This window comes from Apteryx rowi, unplaced genomic scaffold (genome assembly GCF_003343035.1).
Source record: "Apteryx rowi isolate R43461 unplaced genomic scaffold, aptRow1 scaffold_167, whole genome shotgun sequence".
Lineage (NCBI taxonomy): Eukaryota > Metazoa > Chordata > Aves > Apterygiformes > Apterygidae > Apteryx > Apteryx rowi.
In genome coordinates this window covers 1,122,369-1,139,336 of record NW_020447941.1, presented here as the reverse complement: position 1 = coordinate 1,139,336, position 16,968 = coordinate 1,122,369, and the positions used below count along the sequence as shown (strand labels likewise).

General features: G+C 45.1%; 1 protein-coding gene across 1 annotated transcript in view; it reads right to left on the bottom strand.

Moving 5' to 3' along the window:
• Positions 1–16,602, bottom strand: part of PAX1 (paired box 1) — a 58,304-nt gene extending 41,702 nt beyond the window's left edge. The window contains exons 1-3 of the mRNA XM_026060202.1: positions 16,532–16,602; positions 14,063–14,129; positions 13,776–13,851 (exon numbers count right to left, since the gene is read on the bottom strand). Of these exons, the coding sequence (XP_025915987.1) occupies positions 13,776–13,851; positions 14,063–14,129; positions 16,532–16,602 (214 nt within the window). The remainder of the gene's footprint in view (positions 1–13,775; positions 13,852–14,062; positions 14,130–16,531) is intronic.
• Between the last annotated feature and the right edge of the window lie 366 nt (positions 16,603–16,968).

Genomic DNA, 16,968 nt, shown 5'->3' with positions numbered 1-16,968 from the left:
TTTTAGTTCACATTAAATAACCTCTGGTTCTGTGCATAGAAGAAATGCATTTGGGTTCTTTCCTCAATAAGATGTCCTTACTTAGTTTTTCTATTACTGTTATCATAGAGGATCAAAATAGACAGATGCATTTACTGTTTTCCATCAAAAGATAATAAAAAGAAACAGTTTATAAAATCAGATTATATGAAAAATAGTCTAATGATTATAATTTCTAAACCCATTGCTGAATAATGATGTATTCAAGAGTTGTCATCGAATGATGAAAGAAACCTAATATGAAAGATTTTCTCTATGAAGAATGACTACAGATGAATTGCACAGAGATACAATCCTCTGATAAAGAACAATAAGAGCCTCTAGAACACTTAATAATAGACTACTCAGGATGAATTGAGTATTGCAATAAAAGCCCATAAATTAAAAAGTTTCAAAATGATTTCTGATAAAAGACATGCCAAGGTGAAATAAAAAAAAAAATCCTTGAAATCAACAGATATACTGGCTACAGCACATTAGGTAATAGAAAATACACTCTRTAAACTCAAAATAATTGATTTTTAAAAGAATACTATCACATCCTATACACTGAAAGCTTTTGCTTGGAAAATCTTTTATGTAAGTCAAATTACAGTATCGACATATGTGCRCTGAATACTCGGAAAGGTTTAGCCTTTCACAGGGAGTAGGACTAAATGCATTTCTGCACGCAGGTTATTCTACTCTGAAGCCCCCAGGGCTTGAGCTGACAGAGGACTCTCCGAGCTCGGCAGGTCATTCAGGAGTTAAAAAACACACGGCATGTAGGGGCAGGAGGCAAAGGCTGTGTTTCTTCACTCCCTCTGCATCGAAGGGGCTTCTCCTTTTTTTCCTGAGGAGAAATGGAGGAACGGTCATGGCGAGGAGCAATACCAACCGGCCAGAAGTGACCTGGGGCTTGATAGACAAACACGGCTGAGACTGAAACACAGCTGAAGACCTGCCCAAAGACACCTATGGAAGAGGAGAAGGAATGGACATTTTCATCCGCAGGAACAGTTTCTTCTGGGGCTTACACTGAGCCCTGAAAAGGCAGCCCTAGAAAGGGCCTTCAACAAGCTCATTCCTGCGTATGCCCCCCTGCCATYCCTAGAGCAGCTGCTCAGCTGCTGATGCCGTCCTCCTCCCTGGGCCAGGTGGACATTCAGCACTAAAGTGACACTTAGGTGTTTGCATGGGTGCCTCCCTATGATGTTCATGCTACTGCTATCCCGTTTGAGGTTTCTACAGTGCCTGGGTGAAATCCAGCACGGCTGGACTTCAGAAAAGGCATCTTTATTTTGCCCAGTCTAGCAAAATCCACTGCTTTCACCTTGAATCCTCCAGCCCCAGCTGATCTTCCCAGTGCTGGAACACTGCAAAGGATACTCTTGAATGAATCAGGTCCTGGGGGTTTGGGGAAGGGGGGTTGGGTTTTTTTTACTGAAAAGTCGTCTCCTGATAACACACAGGAGCTCACTTCTGGCATGCCAGGACAGTATCAGCATAACCCTATAAGAGATTTCTTGCTGGCCATGGGAGGTATGAGTTCAAAGACCATCTGCCCTCACTTTACAGCAGTGGTCTTTGGGGGACCCCGAGATTAAAAGTCAGATCTGCAAGCAAAGAGGCACAAATGGGGTTTAGACATCTAATAGCTCCATCTAAACCCAGGGTCCTCAAAGCCCCAACACAACTACCACCTATCCTAGAATTACCTAAACCTCGTAGACTTCTTGGGCTTTTAACATTAAAGAGATTTCCATCTCCCTAAACTTTTCCAGGAATATTTCAGGCTGTGGCCCTGGACAGGTCTGCAAGGCAGGTCTCCTTCCACAGTGCCATGGGACCTCTCAGGTCATGGTGCTTCCCACCATTTGGGTAAAAGCCAAACACTCAAAAAGCCAATCTGCTCCCACCACAGCATCACCAGACGGGTGATGGACCCCTCTTGGCTGCATTAGAAAAGGAAAGCACAGCTACGGTAGACGAGGCAGGGCTGCAAGTCCTGGCTTGCTGGATGCAGCTGCCTGCAGCCCAGAGCTGGTCATGAAAGCAAAGAAAACCCAAGACTGGGATTTAAAATTTACCTTTCCTTCAGTATTTCCTGCCAGCCCAGTATGCTCCCATCAGGAAGCTCACAGACTACCCAGGCACAGCAAGTCTGTAGGGACAGAGCTACAACCAGGTTTGTTTCCCACGTTCAGCCTCTTGCTCTAACCACAGCTCCAGTCTTGGAGACAGTGAGACTGCCACGAGGAACATAAAAAATGGTTTTAAAATGTTAAAACTGGTCTGAAATGCAGACGGCTGTACTTAAAATAGCCATGTTTGCTCACTGCTGCGCAGAGAACTGAGATGATTTATTATAAGCTATGCCAGCATATATTATTCATGTTGGAGGCAAGGAAAGGTCTTTGATATGTATCTGAAAAAGCTTCAAATCCATAAAAGAGATAAATTTGTATGAATAGTGTCACCAAGAGTATAGATGGAACTCAGACACATCTTCATATCACATGATATACTGTAGGACCACTATACTTATACAATCTGCATTAATTTCACTTAAAAGAGAAATTAATTACCATATCTCTATACAATGAGAGCTAACCCAACCCTGGGCTTTTGAGGCATGTTATTAAGCTTTTCTTTGCTTTAGATACACACGGCAGCCTGTGTTTGTTTGCATATTCTGGGACTCTTGCCTATTTACAAACTTCCCTGCCACCTTCGAGCCTACCATTTTAGGATCAAAATCACACTGGTCCTAAGTGAAGGTGAGCTAGGGTTGCCTTGTTGTGCCATTAGCTGGGATTCAACACTTGCTTTTTCTTCCACAGGCAGCCAAGGTTATGTGCATTACGTGCATATACAAAGCATTCAAGAAAACAGACTCCTTTCATGTTCAGGACCTCCAGGCATTCCTCCTTCTTCTGTTGTTTATGAATCCATGACAGCATTTAACAGTGATGTTTGGACATGGACAGATGTCCTCTCGCTGGACTGGTGGAAGAGCTTACCACCTAAATGGGTGCAACTCATGGCCTTCCAAGAGCTGCTGGATCTGGTTGCTCCCCAATTCAGGGAAAAACAGCGCAAGCCTAACTCCGACATTGCTGAAGCCAAGCCAGAAACTGCCTGACAGGGTTTGCATGAGCACAGGGGCCGTGTCACTGCAACTGTCACCTCCAAGGCTGGCCAACATGCTGCTGTTGGGTTCCTCATGCCCCACGGGAAGAGGCATGAGGCTCTGAGCTGCCCCCAGGAGCCCGAGCCCATGCACGGGCACGAGGCCCGTTGGTGGCTCTCCCTTGCCATCGGGGGAGCAATGCTGATTAATCTCAAACAGAGCTCCAGCCCCGTAATGTTTAGCGCCAAGATGACATTAGGCAAAACAAACTCACCGATTCCTAATTAACCGTAGAGTCCCAAATTCCATGTCATTTAATTGGTGACTGAGGGAATGACAGGATTCTTCAAGGACCCCCTCACCCTAGACTGAATTGTTATGTCCCCTGTAGGTCTCCTGACAGCATTGGGATTAGACTGTGACTAATTATGGCTTTATTTCCTTTAACAAAGAGACACCCAAGTGTTCAGTACAATTGCATTAGAAAACAATAATAATCATAAAGTCTCCCACTAAACATCTGCAATTAGAGCATTCACTATTAATTGTGTTAATTAACCTTGTACACAGACCAGCTGGTAAAGCAGACACAGCAAAAAGCAGCCCTCTTTAGTATTTAACTAGGCGGACTTGAGCACAGCTCACCAGAGATGGAATTGCTTGACAGATCGCCAAGGTCTTCTCTGCACCTGGCCTCAGGCTGGGGTAGGAGGTTACATGGAACGATGCTCCCTAAAGGACTTTGATCCCACAGACCATCTTCAGGAGGATCATCCCAGGGGACAGAGAGTGAYGGCACCATCTTTCCCAAATTACACAATTAGATAATAAAGACTGGGGGGGCAGATAGGTGAGTAAGGTAGATTTTGATGCTTATTATGGCTGAGCGATTTGGCTGTCACAAATTGCACAACTTGGCAGCTGTGGGCTGCAGCAAAGGACAAGGATTTTGGTGAGGCTAGAAGGCAGCAATCCCAGGATAACGGACAGGAAGCCAAGGCTTAGTCATCACGCTGGAGAGCTGAGAGACTGGCAGTGTTCCTGATCCAGCCCATGATGCCAGCTGTGTCTGTCCCTGACCACCCTGTTGAGTTAGTCTCCAGCCAGAAAAGCGTGCGTGTCTGGGCACATGCGTGTATATCAGCAGGCATATCTGAATCTCTGTCCACTGACAGCAGCTACYTGATTTGTTCTGCTCCCTTGGCAATTTGGGCATCATGACTAATTCGGATAAGCAGGTGGATTTCTAGAACCCACAAACCAGTCATTTTCTAATTTTTTTTCYCCATTGCTAAGGCGTTCAGAGGACACAATAACAGCAACAAGTTTGTTGTCTGGTCCCCCCTGCAGACCTTTCCCAGTGGAGAGCTGGTAAGCTCAGTGGCAGCTCTCCTATGTTCATGTCAATATTCTCACGATGTCCTTTTTTATTGCCCCAGCACACAGGAAGACCTCTTGATTTCAAAGTCAGAAGGGAAGTTTGTAACAAAAGAGGTGTTGCGTATTTCCATGGGCCTCTGTGCCAAATCTCCTGGCTCTAGTTTGACCTAACATTCTTAATTCATGTCTTTGAGGAGAAATACGTTCAACGCGTCCTGCTAAAAACAGCTCTTCCCTCTGCAATGCTTCCTGGCTTTTCGATTTTCCTCATCCCAAAAGAGTCCGCAAGTTAAGGTTCACACCAGGGCAGAACCACACAAACGTTTGGCATGAGCTGTGAGCCTACAGCATAAGACTCCTCTTCAAGCAGGATGACCTCAGCCCAGAAGAGCAAAAATAAATATCCTGGAACTTTAAAAAAAAACTTTTTGAGGGCTTCTAGATCTTTACTAAGAACAGGCATCAACCTCCAGATCACCTTTTGACAACATCACACCCCAAAGGGTAAGTGACTCAGAGCTGTTTGTCTCCTTTATCTAGCAAAGAACTGCCTCCACAGCAGATACGCAGATGCAGGATAAAACTCCAGGATTTTTACTTGCCTGGCTAGTTAAAATATCTGGATTACAAGGAGTTAGGGAGAGACTCACAGAGGAGCAACTTAGCCCTGATGCAAGAAGAGCTCCACAGATCCCCAGCAGGACAGGAGCTGTAGGGCTGGACAGAAGAGATTTTTGGAGTTCCCATTGGGTTGCTGGGCTCCCATAACTGACAGGGCAGTTTAGAAACGCACTGATCAACTGACACCAGTTTTCTCCATGAGCAGAGTCAGCTCAAGGCYTGTTCTTCTCCCTTGCTGGTCATCAGGCCCTATGTGCCTGTTCATAGCTAGGACATCTGTGGCCAGTTCCTGACATACCTACCTTTATGCCTGAATGTGAACCTGGCTCTCAAGACATCTCACAAAGTCAATGACTAAGTAAGGGAAATGCAACTGCTCTGGGAACCTTACTGCTGCTTTAAGCATTTGCTTTTCTGTCCTCCTTTGTCGCCCCCCATTTTTTGAATGAGAAGAAAGYTGGCTGTTGCTAGCGTTTTAATTCTGTTTTTTATCTTTCCTACTCTGCTGTCATTGCTACAGCTGGTGACACACTCRCATCAAGGGCAGAACATGCCTAGACTTGGCTGGTAGAGATAACCTGCAGTGTTGTGCTTGGAAGYCAGTATGGGGGAATAACCACTTGTCCATGACTGTTTGATTAAAAGCAATTACTTATGGAGACAAACTCTGGCCTACAATATTGGAAAATGGACTGGAGTCCTTACAGAAACCAAGCCCAAGGGAAGAGAATCAGGCCAGTATATTTCTTTCCAGCACACATACCCACTTAAAAAGTGAGCACAGAAATTATCAGAGCTGACTGGTTCAACAGGCTGCCAAAACTTTATCCATAGTGCTGATGATGCCTCAGCACAGCTCGGGGAAGAGTGTGCGCTGGAGACAGCCAGTTGTACAGGCAAAACCAAGTCTTCGCTGTGCTGTGGGCTGTAGCACATCACCCACTGCTGCCTTTAAACCCTTTGGCATCTCCTCATCTCCAATTTCTCTACAGTTGTAGGAAGAGATGCTTCCATGGGGCTATCCAGATAGCTTGTCTTTGGTGTCTCATTTCAGAGACAAAAACTGCTTTATCAGCTCGAATTAAATGTCCATCTAGCCATCACCAAATGCAGTCAAGGAGCTCGGGGAAGAGCACATCAACAGGGCCTTCATAGAGTGATGATCCCTGTCTGGTTTCCAGCCTGTCTTTCCCATGCCTTGCTTGTCCAGCATGGAGCATAGATTACTATTTTGCTTTTCTGCCAGTTCTCTGGTTGGGCTACCAGCTCCCCAGGCCCGGGCTGGGTTCGTACGCACCAGCACGTGGAGTCCCGGCCATGCCTGGGACACTGAGCGCAGCACCAAAGAGATCAACCGTTAGCAAAGCCTTAGCAAAGCATCAAATTTCATTTCCAGAGGATGTGTCTATACCTTCACCTCTCRTTTCCTAGCTTGGTTCTTGGTAAGTTATTATTACTATTTTTAACTTAATAGACTAAAGGAGGGTTAGAGGATTTTCCTTGAGGCGCTGCGCCTCTCACCGCTCATTCCCAGAGTATTCAAAACAATACAAAGAACAGCAAATGAAAGTCTGGGAGATTAAAACCCCGAGCATCTCTATTAATAAAGTAGCCATTGTGCTTCGCGTGAAAGTACAACCCTGTTTCATTTGGCGATGAGGGTCTGAATTAGACAAGAGGGAAGTGTTTTCTAATTTTTTCTCCCTGTCTCCAGAAGAATTTGTTACTGTTACATCACCCCTTTACTGCTTCTACACCAAAGCACTACCGAAAACCAACAAGTCRAGCGGTTGACAGGTGACAGTAAAACGTGGAGGAAATGGAAAGGGAACAAGACTCCCTCTTACACTTTCACCCTGAACTTTCCACCTTTTCTCATGCCTCTGGCCTTAATTCAGCCAACAACATACAGCCACAAGATTTGCTCCAGCCAAACAGTCCTTTTACACAACCCCTCCTAATCCAGGGAGGCCTTTGAGACAGAGATAACCCACCAACACACACCCCTCAGCTGAAGGGGACAAGGACTCTGCAAACACAGCGGTGGGCACAGATTCCAGCTCTCCAGCCTGTGCCACCTCCACCACCTTCAGGCCCCACGGGGCTTTGGGTGAGGGGCTGGCCGTGCTCTCCGGTTTCATACTTCTGAGCTGTCTCACYGGAGCCATTTCTCAGAGAGCTTCAGTCCCTTTTTATTTTGTTTTCTTAGCYGGAATATTCATATTTTCCCATCTGTGCCTTATTTTAAAGCCCTTCTTCTCCCCTCCTCCCTTTTTGACAGCAAATGTGATGCTTTTGTTTCCATTCTTTCTCTGGCCCTGATTCTGGTGGAAAAAAAAAAAAATGTCCACAACATCTGAAGTGGCTGCACAGTGGATAAAATCCTGGCTCCCTCGAAACGGAGAGTAAAACACCCATTCATTCCCCTCTGCCGTGGCTCTCACCCCGTGACTTCAATGGGACAAACTCACAGGGCATAAAGTTGTTTGTTATCCCTCAAATGGTCCCATTGTCTATTGTTAGGGCTCTTTCCTGAGCTCTAAATCTTCCTTTAGCATTGCTCGCAGCCCTTCAGAGAGGGCTCTAAAAGGAGACACCGTCTAAACACAGCGCAAGTCTTCACAGGCTCCTGGCATCGCTTTGAGCAGGAGGATGTTTATCCCTCTAAATACATTTTCTGCTCTGCCTGCAAGAGCCATACGAAGTTCCATCTCCTTTTTAGATGGTTTTGTACTGTAGAAATAATGTCTAACTTCAGTTTTTCCCCCAGGAAGGATAGGGGCTGGATTTTAGCAGCAAGATCGGTGACTTCCTACCTGTGCCTGATGTTTACCTACAAAATAAAGCGGGCTGGCTGGGGAATCACATCCTTGGACAGCATTTCCTTTGAAGGCACACGGCATACTTGCATCAAGCCTGGCGAAGGATGCTGCCTTTTACATGCATTTTATTTGCTTCTTTTCCTCACCTAATAGGGACGCAGTGACTCTCTTCCCTGCTACTCAGCCAGGAGTTGGAAGTGACTCCAGGGAGGCTTACTCCGTGTTCACTGAATGACCCAAAAACAGAGGCAGAGATCAGCTTTATGGCACCGCGTCCTTGTGCCTGATGGAAGGAAGGCACTAGGGAGAAAGAGCGCTTCCCAAAAATCCGCTTAGCTGCCGTCAGCCGCAGGCATGGTTCCTCTCCAGAGCCTCCTGCCTGCTGAAGTCATCAGGCATAAAAGCTCCTTGTCTTCCAGAAATCAGCTCGCTTTCAAGTATGTGGCACTTGTGCTTACTGCAAGAAGCGATAAATAAAAACATTCTGCATCAGATGAGATGATCCAGAGAGTCTTTCCATGAAATCCTCGAATCTGATTCCTTCCAAGAAACTTGGGGATCTGGTAGAACCGTTTTCAGCACAGCTGTAGGGGAAGGGCGAAGTCTGTAATCTGAATCCTCTATTTCATATTCTCTCCCTCAAATGAATGACATTTGTCTGCGTGGAGAAGGTATTTGGAGAGGATTCAGGTTTTTTTAAATCCCCATTGTTGAAAAGTTGCAGCTGCCGCAGCTCTCGGAGCTGAAAATGCACCAACCTGCCACAAGATGTCAGTGGAGATTGTGGGATTTCCCCTCGGCTGCCTTGTTAAAACCTTTGCATCAAATCTTCCCTTGGCCTCGGTCTCGACTTGACATCCAGACATCACAGCGGGGTGGCTTACCCAGCTCTCAGCCGAGAGCTCAGCGAGACTGTAAGGAGATGCAAGAGGTTTTCGCTTTGCATCCTCACTCCTGAGGAACCTTCTGGTCCCACCCCGTGCACCTTTTCTTGGTAGTTCACCGCTGCTCTACCTGGGCTGAAAAATCAAGGTGACCCACTGCTGTCCTCTGCTAGCATCTGGATGGGAATGCTTCTGGCAACCTCTTGGAGGCTGATGCTGCCCCAGGTTGGGCACCCCGTCCCGAGCGGACCCAAAAGGGAAAGCGTAAGGGACCAGCGAGGCTGTCTGAGGCATGCAGGTCCCAGGCTGTGCCAAAACAGGGCCTGTCTACCTCGGGACCCAGTTCACCCAGCGGTAACAGGGCCCATGCCCTGGCCCCGAGGCACATCACAGCTCCGGTGCGCATGCCCCAGCTCCCCTTCCTCTCCCAGAGGGAACCAGTGTAGCTGCAGGCAAGGTGCCCGGTCCACCTCCACCCCACCAGCACCTGGGCACAGGCTGCTAATGACTCAACAGCCGCTTATCAGTCGGACAGTTACAGGTCACTCTTTAATCTGACCCTGTTTTATTTATTAGTTTTGGCATTGCCAGAGGTGATGTGCATGGCTCTGAACCAGCTCCTACGGTTAATATTTTTCTATCRTTTCCAGATAGTATTTTTTCTAAATATTCAAACCAGTCCCAGGCTCCTAGAGGAAAGCAGGATGGGAGGGGTAATCCAGAATTTATCAGGACCTTTGTTTACTTGCTGTACAGTCTGTCTTCAGCTTTTATATTTTAATTCTTGGGCATTTCTATTTTAAACTAGCTGGTCAATTAGATTATTGGGCCAAATAACTGTAGTGGAAATACACTGGCATGGTAGGTATCGAAATGCAGCCCTTTATGTCTCGATCATTACCAGTTTACTCCAGGACTGAGTGGAAATATAGGTTTGAAATATTAAAGTAATTCAAGCATCTGAGCAGGAGCTCAACCCTGTCCCAGAGTGAAACCCCAGCTAACAGAAAAAAGCAAAGCAAAGCTTGGATAGAAGACTGGGAGAAAACAGCTCAGCACGGTGCTCGGGATCATGCAGCATAGAGCTGAACAAGTTTTAGCTGAGTAGCTGAAGCATGGGATTAGGCAGGCAGCTTGGGCCAAAACCTACAGCCCCCTACCATCATAAGCAACCTTTCTTAAGGGGATTTTTGAAGCAGAGTTGGGATCCTTTGCCATCCCTCCTCGCACCAGACRGCTGTTCAGAACATTGCCAGATAGGAGCCTCTTCCCCTTCCCACCTAAGCATATTCATGCCTGGTTAATAGCCAGCTGCAGCAATTAACTTCCCAGTATTTATTCTTGCCAACCCCGTATTTGTAAACCGTAAGAGACACTACCAAATGGACAGAACTTTTCAAGCCAAGTGTTGCTGTTATGCACTAGCTTTATTCTTGGCACAATGGAGTCAYCATAAAGGGAAAAGATTATATGGTGAAATAAAGCCTATTTCTAGACAGAAGAAATTACAAGACTGGCAGTGTGGGTTTCAGAGGATGTTTTCTTTAAATAAGATCTTTAGGAGGAGTGAGCATTGACCAACACAAGCACTGACTGAGGAAAACTCTCCTTGATGCCTGTGGGAGCTCAGATAGGGAAACGACAAGCATCTTTGAAAATTTGCACCCGGTATGAGTCTGACTTTGAAATCAGGCTGTCAGCCTCTTTTCATTCCTGAAGTCCAGCACCTTCACTAAGGTAAATCAAGTTCGCTGCTGAGCAGCTGCACTAGGAACTTCCACCTCAGCCAGAGAGACTGGTCTTGCTCACAGCAACGAGGGATTTTCCATGTATTTGAATGGCAACAAGGGCTCCTCACCAGACTTCTGTTTTGTAGCACTGCAACACAGTTGAAACCGCACACTAAATCAAGCACGCATATTTCTCTGGAGTGGCCCTGAACTGCTTAAATGAAAAGAAGAGCTGTTCCCTATGCAGAGATCAAGCTGAGGCTGACCTCCAACCTGTGACAGCAGAGCGCCTGAAGTGACAATACTTTCAGACCATTCCCCTTCAGATTCATTCTCAACAAGATGCATATCATCATACTTGCATATAACAAACAATTAAAATCCTTCCGCACACCTCTACTGTGAAGGAGAAACGTTCAAAGGGATGCCCAAACCAGTCAAGGAAAGGTTATGTTTACCACCTTGTTTGGCTTTGCACATCAAAAGCTTGTGACGGACCAGACAATGGCTACCTTTTATGTCCCACTCTTGTCCAACCAAGAAAGCCCCGAAAAATAATAAGATTGGCTTCAAACATAACAATTTTTAAAATGTAGGTTTTTCTGCACTCATCTTCTGGTGCCCATGTCTTTTGAAGGCACCTGCTTGATTTCTTCCACTACCACCAGCAGAGTTAGAAACTTATCTCCCCTTTTAAATCAAAGCAGAGGCCACACAAGAATGTAGTAACACAAATCCAGCAACTGAGGCTCTCAAACTAGATGTGTTTTCAGGACTTCCTAATAAAAGGGGCCAATAAGCCCCAAGTATGATTTTATGACCTTCTGGAATATGAAACTGGTCTAAATCCACTTACTATGTCTGAACAGACATTTAGTAATCATGGAAGTATAGTCACTAAGAACAATTTCAGAGATGAATTGCAATTGCTCATTTTGGCCAGAACTGCACAACAAGGTCCCAGTTTATATCTGGGATTCCCAGGTATTGAAAAACATGAAAACCATCACAGCAAGCATGGAAACAAATGGTGTTAATCAACCCAACCTTATATTTTGTTTTAATGAAGCAGTACAGATTTATACTGAATAGGGGTTCAAAAGATCATAGATATCCCACCTATTAAATCTTTAGCAAGCTGGGCCTTACTGTTCAAGAAAAATATACTTGGTGGTATTTTCCCCTCAATAAGGAAAAATCCTTCTGCATTTTCAATATCCTCAACTCAGTCTCAAAACTCAACTGTCATTATAACTCATGATGGTTTCGATAGTCCGAGTGCTTCAAACATTTATCAACGCTTTTGATGAAAGGGCTGCAAAAAGTGATCTGAGTTGTCACACCGGGAGATGTTTCATGAACTTTTCCTGGAAGTTCAGTATTTTCATTCCATTCAGTCTTTTCTTTGTTTCCCATTCTCTGCCTTCCTTCTCCTTTTCACTGTCAGCTGCCTTCCCCCAGTGCTCCAGTTGTTTTCCAAGTCTGGTATTGATCAAAACTCTGGTTTACCCCAAAGGAGCTGAACAGTTCTGTGACGGAGCAAAACCCTGAAATCCAAGCCCACCTTTTGATCCAGCGCTCTAGAAAGAAGCCAGGACACTAGAGGCATTTAATGGGCTTTGGGCACAGAATGTGCCCTCTTGTATTAGACTGAATCAGCTATTCCCCGCCGTGTTCCTGTTGGCATAACGATTCTCTCAGGAACTCTGTCGGGGATCGAAACCCATTGTACAAACACTGAACAAAGAGATAATCTGTGCCAATATTTTCCCTATGGCTATATTATTACAGGCTGTTCCACTGCCTGATCTAAGCAGCATTTTAAGCAGATACGTCCAAGTCAAAAGTCCATTAGATGGCACCCTTCTCTTAGAGCCTCCGATGCAACTGATCTTTGCCAGCTGGTATAGGAAAACATGGAGACATAAGACCCAAATGAAGGTACTTCCTTGGTCACCTATTGCCTCTGCATATAGGAGAGCTAAACAAAACAGAAGTCCTCCCTGCATAATCCCRGGGTGGAATCACACAGTGCAGCAGCTCTGTACTGCTGAAGGGTCCTCCCCTAAAGGCGAGTGATCAGCTTTGGTGGAAGTCAGAGGAAACTCATGCAAGAAGAGCTTGGGCGCAGGGTGACGCTCAGTGTCATGCATCACAACAGGAGGTGATGAAAAGCCGTGTGCCCCAGACCCAGGCCAAAAGTTTGCAGAGGGATTTTGGCCATCAAGAACATGCTGGGACCCCCTCCAAATATTGTGTCTCTTTATGGCATCTGCATTTGGTCACTTGAAAGTCAAAGCACTGAAGAAAATAGTTGTTGGCTTTCAGAAAATCTTGATATAGAAGGATGCCAGGCAGGACAGAGTTATCTGCTCTTGAAAGGCTGGGAAGGGAAATAAGCGGTGAAAGTAAGAAAGTGTAATGTATATTTAATGCCTGGACAAACTACATAGTGCTGTGAGAGACATTTGGAGGTATATGTTAAAACAGACTTGCAGTGTCAGTTAAACTCATGTCACACAATGGAGCTGACGGTGAAATCGCACTGAAATTCTGGTTTCATTCGTGGGGAATTCTGACATCTTGTTTCAGATGAAATGCTTGTTTTCCAGTATTTCTTTCTCAAAAGTTTTAAGAGAATAGTCAGCATTAAGAACATGTTGAAAGAAACAAATGCACAAGCCATTTTGGCTGAACAGTGAAACAGGACCTTTATGTGGAGGGAAAGATGATCAGCTTGCTTTGAAACACTTGCTAGGAACTGAAACAAAAATGTCTGTATATCTTTCCAGAACAAAGACCACATTTTCTCCAAGAAAGAATTACGTTTCAACAAGAATTATATTTTGGTTGGAAAGCGCTCTCCACATGGAGAATTTCAATAGGCTCCAGACTGGAATTTTCAGGTTGGGGTGCCTTCTCGGGCAGCTGGGACAGTGTGAAAGACAAGCAAACCACAGAGGTTAAAAGAAACTGAGACAAGCGAAACACCGGGATGAGCCATCACAGAATAATCTTTTGGTTTATCCACTGGGACTCTGCTCTCTCCAACACAAGCGTAAATACACTTCGCATAATGCTATTGTCGGTCAGGAAGATTATCTGTGAACTCATACAGGCATAAAGAGGAGGTCTTTTCTAAAGCTACAGCGAGACACCTTGAACAAATAACACATTGAACCCTAACCTCCCATTGGCACAATGTACTGAATATTTCTGGAATGCAGGCCTTCAGTGCGCTTCCACTGGCAGAGGCACTGTTTCTATGCAAAAGTTATACCACTTTAACTGTTTTATAAGTGTTGAGCCATCCGCTTACACCGGTATGTGTGAAAACAAGCTGCACCTGTACAAGGCAGTCTGGTACCAGGATAATAAGAGTTACATCACTGTGGCCATTTCAGTCAGAAAATAAAYGTGCTCTCCAAATCAAAGCTGTTATAGCACTACAAAAGCAATGTGGAGAGCATATACCTGTTTATAGAGGGCAAGAATTGAATCAAAGTGTGCTGCCTTGGCCATGCGGAAGGCTGCTGAGATCCTGGAATTAAACGCAAACAATCTCTTAGACAGTAAAACAGCGTCTTGAGTTATTAAGGAAGAATATAGCTTTATAAAGCATATAACGTACTACAGAGCATTGGGGATGTCAGACCTGACTTCAGTGGAAGTTATACTGACTTCCTGGAACATATACAGCTACTTTAAAAGCTGCTGCACATTACTAGATTGAAAAGTTTGTCTGCAGTAATTAAGAGACAGCAGTTCTATTATCAATTTTCTTCTGTCTAATTAAGTTGGGGAAGGACGGCTTCTGGGTAACACGTCATTATTCCTCCTTTTCTCCACTCTTGGCCCATGCTTGAGACTCCACACCTTCCCTCCTCCCCCATTGACTTAGCAGCAGTAGAGAGTTACAGGAACGGGTCAAAGCACGTTTCAGAGTAATACGGCTGGAAAGTCGCACTCAGATCAGCGTGTTGTGATGTGTCTGACAACATTATATTCTAATCCAGCTCTTCACATAACCTTCAATTTATTTCTAAGCCCCTGTGTTTATTTAACCGAATCTGTCTTCCATCGTTTGGAGCAGTAGCACTCAACCTTTAAGCAGCCCAAGAGCCACTTCAGCATCGAACAGATGCGGAGAGCTCCTGAGTCAGAGTCACAAAAGAAACCAGCGTATTGTACCAAGACACACGGAACAAGTTTATTATTCCTCATTCAGGCATCATCAAAAACACCTCAGCAAAGGTTACGATCTGCACAGCTTCACTTGGAGCTCAAGAAGAGAACTGGTGTTTCAAGGCTGGCGTCAGTGCTGCTTCCCATCCCAGAGCGTCTGGCCGCACACGCGCAGGCACGCCAGCGAAACGCGGCACGTGCAGGCCTGTGAAGAGCCCGTGAGGCTCAAGAGGCTCTGGGTAGATTCAAAGCTACAGCAGGAGCTGGGCAGAGAAATGAAGGGCAGGGGTAGGTAGCACTAGAGAGAACTGAATGGAGTTAATTATTCCACAATATTTTCTCCCTTCCTTGATTCCGAGAGTGAGATTGGATTGGCTGTGCATATGACTTCTGCAGCTGGATGGCTTCATAAGATTTGGGGCTTTGTTTCCTGTTCCCTGCAGCCTTGGACAAGTGACCCTTTGTGTTTCAGGACATTAACCCATCCTGTGCTCTGTTACAGCTCCAGTCTTACTAAAGTGCATGCATAGGCGACCGGCAGCAACTGCTGGCTCCTGGCTCCGTTGTGCAGGCACCAAACCACAGACAGCTTTCATGGAGATGAGCTACAACATCCCTGTCTCCCTCCCTGACAGCAGGCAAGATAGCTATTTGCTCAAGCATTTCTGTCCATCATCACATCCCTGCAAGATGTTCATCTGGTAAGAATGGTCTCCTTTCCCTGACTTTCCTTTTACTGCTTGGTATTTCCCAGTTATAAGAATAACCCAAGCCACAGGTCAGACTTCCTCCGTGTCAAAGCAGCCTTCCGAGTGTGATGCCATGGCCCAACTGCTTCAACATCTGAATCAGCTGGCAGGATTTAATTCCACAAGAGCAAGGCTAGCAAAGACCCAGACCTGCAGTTTGTGCGCGTTGTGCTCAAGCATCACCTCACACAGCAAAAGTCCAAGTCTTGGCACTTCGACAGAATCCAGTCAGGATTTCTGTTGTTTGCTGCTACATTTCTTATGAATATAGAGTCATGAAGAGGGCTCCTTCTCACCCCCTCCCCCAAAAAAAGCATACACAAACAAAAAACTTCCTATGAGGAACTCTCCCCAAACGCCTTCCAAAGGATGTGGAGTGAACACAGCTGCTTTGGTCACCATAATCAACCCTTTCATTCTCAGAGGTTGGATAGGGGACTAGAAAACTTTGGCAAATGGCTGTGACAAAATCATCCACCCCTGTCTGTGCACTTAACCACCCAGAGAACAAAACACAAATGATTTCATAATGCTTTTTCGTTGAATTCACTACAATTTTGTGTTGGCTTTGTGAGTTCATCACACACTGTTTAAGAAACCTAACGGAAATTATAGGAGAAAAACCTTGGCTTGCTTTTCTGTTTACTGCTTCCAAGCATAACGAAAATGTTAAAATGCTAAGTCACTTGACATTTGCAACCTCAGCTATGCACTTGCTTTACTTTTTTTGTGGTTACAGGAGTTGGTGAATATATTTAAAGCTCTTCAATTCACTTAAGTTGAGAAAGAGATGCTGCATATTCAATGAAATGCCACAGTTGTGACATGTTCCATATTCTCCGCTGTGTTAAGTCTCCTCATTTATTCTTTTACAGACAGTCACAGAATTTATTCTGTTATGAATAAAATTATCTCTGATGTCCTTCAGAAAATAATGTAGGGCTTTTGACTGAATGCAGGAAGTTCAAGGAAAATATTCCAGGTGTCCAGGATGTGAAGAACTACTCACCGAACCTCTCTCATTGAACCATCATCCGTTTCTCCTGCTTGCATGCTATACTCGCTGTTCCAGGCAGGCATCTTTTACTTTGATGAATAATGATTAACAACACTGAAGCCTTTAGGCTGCTGAACGCCAGTGCCATGCACGTAAGTAATTTGAGCTGCCCTATCCTATTAAAAAAWATATATATATAATAATGTCTATGGCCCACATTCTCTCCTGGTACCACACAAGTAAGTKGCACAGTGAAGTCAGTGAAACTTCACAGATTTATAATAGCGAGGAAACTGGCTCGGCTTGCTATCCTGCTGCAAACAATAGCTGGATTTTTACATTATAACAATGCTTTGGGTTGGTTTGTTTCTTTTAAGTGGTTCCAAAAGGCCAGCAAAGCATTTCAGATTTCCCGATGTTYCCTGAAGTTTCTGGACAGAGGTGCAAGT